The sequence below is a fragment of the Scyliorhinus canicula genome, chromosome 30, assembly GCF_902713615.1.
Source record: "Scyliorhinus canicula chromosome 30, sScyCan1.1, whole genome shotgun sequence".
Lineage (NCBI taxonomy): Eukaryota > Metazoa > Chordata > Chondrichthyes > Carcharhiniformes > Scyliorhinidae > Scyliorhinus > Scyliorhinus canicula.
Window position 1 is genome coordinate 10,670,267 of NC_052175.1, and position 8,733 is coordinate 10,678,999.

General features: G+C 52.7%; 1 protein-coding gene across 1 annotated transcript in view; it reads right to left on the minus strand.

The window, feature by feature from the left end:
• Window positions 1–6,003: 6,003 nt before the first annotated feature.
• tlr21 (toll-like receptor 21) overlaps window positions 6,004–8,733 on the minus strand; it is an 8,071-nt gene continuing 5,341 nt past the window's right edge. The window contains exon 2 of the mRNA XM_038787067.1: window positions 6,004–8,717. Coding sequence (XP_038642995.1) covers window positions 6,162–8,717 — 2,556 coding nt within the window. The 3' untranslated portion in view covers window positions 6,004–6,161. The remainder of the gene's footprint in view (window positions 8,718–8,733) is intronic.

Sequence of the window (8,733 nt, forward strand, 5' to 3'; positions counted from 1 at the left end):
CAGTGGGTTATTGGGGATGGGGCTCAGTGGGTTATTGGGGATGGGGGTCAGTGGGTTATTGGGAATGGGGGTCAGTGGGTTATTGGGGATGGGGGTCAGTGGGTTATTGGGGATGGGGGTCAGTGGGTTATTGGGGATGGGGGTCAGTGGGTTATTGGGGATGGGGGTCAGTGGGTTATTGGGGATGGGGGTCAGTGGGTTATTGGGGATGGGGGTTATTGGGGATGGGGTCAGTGGGTTACTGGGGATGGGGTCAGTGGGTTATTGGGGATGGGGGTAAGTGGGTTATTTTGGATGGGGGTCAGTGGGTTATTGGGGATGGGGGTCAGTGGGTTATTGGGGATGGGGTCAGTGGGTTATTGGGGATGGGGTCAGTGGGTTATTGGGGATGGGGGTCAGTGGGTTATTGGGGATGGGGTCAGTGGGTTATTGGGGATGGGAGTCAGTGGGTTATTGGGGATGGGGGTTATTGGGGATGGGGGTCAGTGGGTTATTGGGGACGGGGTCAGTGGGTTATTGGGGATGGGGGTCAGTGGGTTATTGGGGATGGGGTCAGTGGGTTATTGGGGATGGGGGTCAGTGGGTTATTGGGGATGGGGATGAGTGGGTTATTGGGGATGGGGGTCAGTGGGTTATTGGGGATGGGGGTCAGTGGGTTATTGGGGATGGGGGTCAGTGGGCTATTGGGGATGGGGGTCAGTGGGTTATTGGGGATGGGGGTGAGTGGGTTATTGGGGATGGGGGTCAGTGGGTTATTGGGGATGGGGTCAGTGGGTTATTGGGGATGGGCGTCAGTGGGTTATTGGGGATGGGGTCAGTGGGTTATTGGGGAAGGGAGTGAGTGGGTTATTGGGGATGGGAGTGAGTGGGTTATTGGGGATGGGGGTCAGTGGGTTATTGGGGATGGGGGTCAGTGGGTTATTGGGGATGGGGGTCAGTGGGTTATTGGGGATGGGGTCAGTGGGTTATTGGGGATGGGGGTCAGTGGGTTATTGGGGATGGGGTCAGTGGGTTATTGGGGATGGGGGTCAATGGGTTATTGGGGGTGGGGGTCAGTGGGTTATTGGGGATGGGGGTCAGTGGGTTATTGGAGACGGGGGTCAGTGGGTTATTGGGGATGGGTGTCAGTGGGTTATTGGGGACGGGGGTCAGTGGGTTATTGGGGATGGGGGTTAGTGGGTTATTGGGGATGGGGGTCAGTGGGTTATTGGAGACGAGGGTCAGTGGGTTATTGGGGATGGGGGTCAGTGGGCTATTGGGGATGGGGGTCAGTGGGTTATTGGGGATGGGGGTGAGTGGGTTATTGGGGATGGGGGTCAGTGGGTTATTGGGGATGGGGTCAGTGGGTTATTGGGGATGGGCGTCAGTGGGTTATTGGGGATGGGGTCAGTGGGTTATTGGGGATGGGAGTGAGTGGGTTATTGGGGATGGGAGTGAGTGGGTTATTGGGGATGGGGGTCAGTGTGTTATTGGGGATGGGGTCAGTGGGTTATTGGGGATGGGGGTCAGTGGGTTATTGGGGATGGGGGTCAGTGGGTTATTGGGGATGGGGGTCAGTGGGTTATTGGGGATGGGGGTCAGTGGGTTATTGTGGATGGGGGTCAGTGGGTTATTGGGGATGGGGGTCAGTGGGTTATTGGGGATGGGGTCAGTGGGTTATTGGGGATGGGGTCAGTGGGTTATTGGGGATGGGGTCAGTGGGTTATTGTGAATGGGGTCAGTGGATTATTGGGAATGGGGTCAGTGGATTATTGGGGTTTGGGGTCAGCACGGATATTTTTCCTGAGTAGCTGGCGGGGTTCCTGTTGAGCAGGTTTCCGTTGAGCAACAGCTGATTGCTGCCTCTGACCGCGACTGGTTTCCGGTCCTCAGTATCGACTCGGAGTGGGTTGGAGTGTGTGGCCAGTGAATTGCCCCGTTCTAACAACCACACTATCAGCCGTTTTGTTGAATCGGTAACTCGGGGACGGCCTGTAATCCTGTGTCGATCATCGCTGCATCTGGCTGGAAGCCCAGAGATATTCGGGGAGGTGAATGCCGAGCTTTTGGAGAGCCGGCTCTCTGTCTTTCAATGGTGACTGAACGATGCCTTCTGGGCCGGTTCCCTGCTCCCATCGTCAGCCAATGCTACCCCCTCCTGGTGATGTGTGGGCAGTACAGCGGCTGAGTGTCAGCAATGATCATCACCATTTAAAGCTTGACTTAACATAGAACATAGAACAGTACAGCACAGAACAGGCCCTTCGGCCCTCGATGTTGTGCCGAACAATGATCACCCCACTTTAAACCCATGTAACCCGTATACCCGTAACCCAACAATCCCCCCATTAACCTTACACTACGGGCAATTTAGCATATCCAATCCACCTAACCCGCACATCTTTGGACTGTGGGAGGAAACCGGAGCACCCGGAGGAAACCCACGCACACACAGGGAGGATGTGCAGACTCCACACAGACAGTGACCCAGCCGGGAATCGAACCTGGGACCCTGGAGCTGTGAAGCATTGATGCTAACCACCATGCTACCGTGAGGCACTTGGGGGCACATTTCCCTCTCACGGTACTGGCAGCCTCTCTTCCACCTTGTTACACCCCACAGACGTTGAAGCAGCTCGCAATGGGAAAATGTCAAGCCTTGTTCACGTACAAATGGAGGACGTTACACTCAGGCTGTTCTCTAATTTCTTCATAGGACGTTGGTCAACAATTTGAAATGAAATTTGAAAATGGCTTATTGTCATGAGTAGGCTTCAATGAAGTTACTGTGAAAAGCCCCTAGTCGCCACATTCCGGCGCCTGTTCGGGGAGGCTGGTACGGGAATCGAACCGTGCTGCTGGCCTGCTTTCAAAGCCAGCGATTTAGCCCTGTGCTAAACCAGCCCCTCTTTCACTGCAATGGAAGAGAGTGCTGATTGGTTGGCATGCGGACTCTGATTGATCGGGGCATTTCCATGGAGGATGTAGCAGGGGACAGTTAACCGCCGAGCTTTCTTTCAGTTCAAACCTGGCAATTGACCCTGATTGGCCAAGACATTGCTGTGAGGAATGAACCAGAGAATGGCTGTACCTGCAGCTCATGTCAAGTGGCTCATGTCAAGAGTCATATTCAAGAGGCGGCTGGATATAGCGCTTGGGGAGAATGGGATCATAGGCTATGGGGAGAAAGCAGGATTAGGCTATTGAGTTGGATGATCAGCCATGATGGTGATGAATGGCGGAGCAGGCTCGAAGGGCCAAAAGGCCTCTTCCTGCTCCTATCTTCTATGTATCTATGTCCAGGCATTGTATCTTTTTCAACTAAACAAAATTACAGGGATAGCCATTCCCGGGTTCCTTCCCAACGGCAATGCCTTGATCTATTAGCGTAAACCTGCCTGGTTTGAACTTAAACAAAGCTTGGCGGTTTACTGTCCCCTGTTGCATTCTGCACGGAAATGCCTCCACCAATGGGAGTCCACTTGCCAACCAATCAGCACTCTCCTCTCATGCAGTCCAAATTGTTGCTCCCTTGCGATAATCCCTGATGGGTACCGGATGGAAAAGTTTGGCGGCATGTCTCTTTATTTTTTTCAGACAGTCCTGTGCTACCAGACGAGTGTGGGTAAGAGATTGGGACGCGTGGGCATTTAAAGGGATTTGCGTGTCCTTCTGGGTCACACAGGAAGTTGACATGCAGGAACAGCATGCAATTGGGAAGGCAAATAGTCTGCTCGCCTTTATTACAAAGTGATTAAAGTACAGAGTAACCAAGTCTTTCTCCAATTATTAACAGTTGTACTGAGACTGTGACACCGGAATGATGTTGTTGCGTCTGAGAGGGGCTGAAATAAGGGTGTCGATTCCTGAGGTACGGATTATCGAGTGCGGAGAGATTGAACAGAGGAGACCAACGTGCCCTCAGGTTTCGAGCACCAGATGATGATTACTTTGAAAGGTGCGTACCTTTTTTAGGGGCAGCAGGGTAGCATGGTGGTTAGCATAAATACTTCACAGCTCCAGGGTCCCAGGTTCGATTCCCGGCTGGGTCACTGTCTGTGTGGAGTCTGCACGTCCTCCCCGTGTGTGCGTGGGTTTCCTCCGGGTGCTCCGGTTTCCTCCCACAGTCCAAAGATGTGCGGGTTAGGTGGATTGGGCATGCTAAATTGCCCTTAGTGTCTTAAAAAAAAGTAAGGTTAAGGGTAAGGTTAAGGGGGGGGTTGTTGGGTTGCGGGTATAGGGTGGATACGTGGGTTTCAGTAGGGTGATCATGGCTCGGCACAACATTGAGGGCCGAAGGGCCTGTTCTATGTTCTATGTTTTCTTTTGACATTCTTTCAGGTGATGTGATTGGGGGTGGCTCGGTGGTTGGCAGCGTCCCTCACGGCGCCGGGGACCCGGGTTCGATTCCGCCCTCGGCTGACTGTCTGTGCGGAGTCTGCACGTTCTCCCCGTGTCTGCGTGGGTTTCCTCCGGGTGCTCCGGTTTCCTCCCACAGTCCAAAGATGTGCAGGTTAGATGGATTGGCTGTGCTAAATTGTCCCTTTGTGTCCAAAGATGTACAGGTTAGGTGGATTGGCCGTGCTAAATTGTCCCTTAGTGTCCAAAGCTGTGCAGGTTAGGTGGATTGGCCATGCTAAATTGTCCCTTTGTGTCCAAAGATGTACAGGTTAGGTGGATTGGCCGTGCTAAATTGTCCCTTAGTGTCCAAAGATGTACAGGTTGGGTGGATTGGCCGTGCTAAATTGTCCCTTAGTGTCCAAAGATGTGCAGGTGAGGTGGATTAGCCGTGCTAAATTGTCCCTTAGTGTCCAAAGATGTGCAGGTTAGGTGGATTGGCCGTGCTAAATTGTCCCTCAGTGTCCAAAGATGTACAGGTTAGGTGGATTGGCCGTGCTAAATTGTCCCTTAGTGTCCAAAGATGTGCATGTTAGGTGGATTGGCCAGATCTTTTTATTAAAACAGTGAAAAATATATAAATAGCCAAACGGTACAAATACTAATTTTGTGTTGGAGAAACAGGGTACGGGGAGGGGGAGTGGAGTCTCTGATTATTAAAACAGTTCACAGCACGTTTCTACAAAAAAAACAAATGGTACAAGGACTAACCTTTGCGCTGGAGAGATCAGATACCCTCGCTTCTGTACCAACAGAAGGGAAAGGAAGGGGGATGGTGGGGTAAGAGGGGAAAGGAGGGTGGTGGGGAGGGAGGGAGTGTGTTGGTGGAGGGTGGGGGTGATGCGACCATCAATTCACTCAGAGACACGAGTTGCAGTAAACTGTGGCTTTAATCGGCTTACAACTGAGCCTGCCTGCGACTAGCTGAACTGAGGGCGGGCTCACAGGACCGCAGCACTTTATACTTCCTGAAAGGGGTGGAGCTGAGGGCGAGGCCCTGTACAAGCTCCTCATCTCCCCCTGTGGGCAGAGCCGCGCAACAGCTCACAGACAGAGCCCACAGGGACACAGTAATGTACAGTGTGTATTATAGTGGTTACACATTCACCTACAGGGGACCCAATAGGGCACTGCCTGAACTATCTACGAGGCAGAAAAATAAAAGAATCTTCGATTATGATGTGCCGGATTCCGGGAGTCTCCCGTGTCAGGAACGAGTGAGCCCTGCACCCCGGTACAGAGAGCCTCATTGTGCCTTAGTGTCCAAAGATGTGCACGCTAGGTGGATTGGCCATGCTAAATTGTCCCTTAGTGCCCAAAGATGTGCAGGTTAGATGAATTGGCCGTGCTAAATTGTCCCTTAGTGCCCAAAGATGTGCAGGTTGGGTGGATTGGCCATGCTAAATTGTCCCTTAGTGCCCCAAGAAGCGCAGGTTAGGTGGATTGGCCGTGCTAAATTGTCCCTTCGTGCCCAAAGATGTGCAGGTTAGGTGGATTGGCCGTGCTAAACTGTCCCTTAGTGCCCAACGATGTGCAGGTGAGGTGGATTGGCCGTGCTAAATTGTCCCTTAGTGCCCAAAGATGTACAGGTTGGGTGGATTTGCCGTGCTAAATTGTCTTTTAGTGCCCAACGATGTGTAGGTGAGGTGGATAGGGCACCCTAAATTGTCCCTTGGCGTCCAAAGGTGGTTAGGTGGGGCTACAAGGATAGGGCGGGGAGGTGGGCCCCGGTGGGCGGCTCTTTCATGAAAAGGTCCGGCACCGAGTCCTTGAAACTCAAAAGTTTAACTTTGAACGGCAGGGTCCCCCTCCTTGGCACAGTTGGAGCCTTTAATCGCGTCTCTCACTTTAACCCAAAAGAGTTCCCTGGCTTCCACGTCCTCCGGCCACTGGATGTAGGTCTTCTTTCTCATCACCTTCCTCACCTTGTGGTAGATGGAGAGTTCGGCCTCCGGAATCTTCTCCAAGAAGATGAGAACGATGACGTCCTTCAGCTCGTGGAACAGCCTGTAGCTAGCCAGCTGGAGTTCCATGGAGCACCACTCGCTCTCCAGGTATCTGCGGCTCATCACGCAGATGGTTTTCCTGCTCTGGTAGATGCTGTCCACGATATTGTCGATGATGTACTTGCCCAGCTCGAAATCCCTGTGGTGGAGGCAGAGTTTGAAGAGCTGAGGTCCCTTTGTTTCCAGGTTTGGTACCAGCTCTCGGAGAACCCAGTCCTCATCGTTGGAATTATAGGAGATGAAGGCATCGTACCTGTAGCTCTGTTGACCCTCTCCTCGACTCTGCTGGTCACGCAGCCATGAACGTAAAATATAAAAGCCGTACTTTATATGCCAGTATCCTTTGCTGTAGATTATAGGGAGCAACATGTACATCACCAGGATTGGCATGGTGATTTTAAACATGAGGTGGCCAATGTCTAAGTAGCAGATACGAGGGTCGAACTTGTACAAATATTTGGTCGGCTGGTCTGCACAGGTCTGGTTGTAAAAGTAGACAACCTGGACCCTGGGGTTGGAGACGGACCAGTTCTGGAACCACGTGTTATCACAGGTACAAGGGAATGGGTTCTTGCGCAGATCCAGGTAACTCAGGGACGGCAAGGACTCCAGAACTGTCCTGTTGATGCTCTGAATAGCGTTCTTGCCCAGGTACAGAGTCTTGAGGTTGGAAAGTCCCCCAAGGATGTCCACAGACATGAATCGGAGGCCCACGTTTTCCAGGCTGAGACACTCTAGTTTGCGAAGGTTCTTGAAGATTCCCGGATTGGGGCTGTGAATCCCGTTGCAAGTGTCCGACATGGAGAGGCTTCTGAGGTTCACTAGGTCTTCGAATCCACCGTCGGACACCGACATCTTGTTCTCCCCCACGTCCAGGTCCCTTAAAGCGATGAGGCCTTTGAAAAACCTCGGGGGGATGATGTTAATGCCGTAAGGTTGCTGAGAATTGAGCTTAAGGATGTAGAGCTTTGTCAGATTAACAAAGGGAGATGTTGCAATCAGAGCGGTGTTGTACCTGATCAAATTGCTGCCCAGGTCCAACACCCCAAGCGACAGGAGATTGCTGAAGATCTCGCTCCTGATGTGGGCGATGTAGTTTCTGTCGAGATAAAGCTTGGACAGACTGTGCAGTCCACTGAAGGACAGACTGGTGAGGCTGCGAATCTTGTTCCCCCCCAGATCCAAAATGTCCAGGGTGTTGAGGTTGGCAAAAACCTCCCTGAAAATAATCGAGATGCGGTTGTTTCTGAGATTGAGGTTCCTGAGGCTCCGTAGGTCTCTGAAGGTTTCCTGGTGGATGTCGGTGATGAGATTGTTGTCAAGCCTGAGATGCCACAGGTGGGTGAGGTTGGAGAAGGCCATCGGGTTGATGATGGCGATGTTGTTGATGCTCAGGAACAGGGTCTGCAGATGGGCAGCGTAAGAGAAGGCGTGGGGCGAGATGGTGAAAATCCTGTTGAAGCGAAAGCTCAGGTAGGAGAGTTTTGGGAAGGGTAGTGTCCTCCCCTCCTTGAAACAGGAAGGCAGCTTTTGGAGCCTATTGTGTTCAATGATGAAAGAGACGACTTGTTGTCTTTTGGAGACAAATTCAAGGCAGCCAATAGACGTGAACTGATTGTGTGATAAATCCCAGGCGGTGATGGGCGGACATTGGGCGAGGGCATGGGCAGCGAGGAAGGTGATCTGATTGCCCTGGAGGACCAGGCGTTTCATTGGCTGGCCACCCAGTTGGCGACACAAGTCAGAGAGCTGCCCCAGACTGCGCAACGCCAAGCGAGAGTACACAACCCTCTGCAGATCGATGTTGGCAGACCTGAGAAAGAGACTGGCGTTCAGGGGGTTGTTGCTGAGGATCAGGAGGCGCACGTTCCACAGGTCGACTTTGGCAAATTCAGAAGCCTGGGAGAACCTGTTGTTGGACAGGTCCAAGGTGAGGTTGAGGTTGAGGAAGTCCCGTCTGCAGTCGAAGGTTGCAAGGGAGTTGTTACAGAGGTGAAGGGACTGGAGGGAGGGCGGGAGGGAGGTGGAGTGACCAAGGGAGCACAAACGGTTGCTGGTCAGGTCCAGTTGGGTCAGATTCCCCAACGCAGTCACGGCAAGTATCACGCCGGAGAAATTCTGAAGTTTGTTGCCACTTAAGACCAGCATTTGAAGGCTTGCCAACGAGGCGAAGGCGTCGGGCTCAATTGTCGCCAGGCGGTTGCGATTGAGCAGGAGGTGCTTTAACTCATCAAGCCCTCGGAGGTCAGGGGGTGCCAGGCGGGCGATGCTGTTGTGGGACAGGTTGAGGGTCAGCAGGCTGGTGAGGTTGCTGAACACGCCGCAGCAGGCACTCTCGATGCGGTTGAAA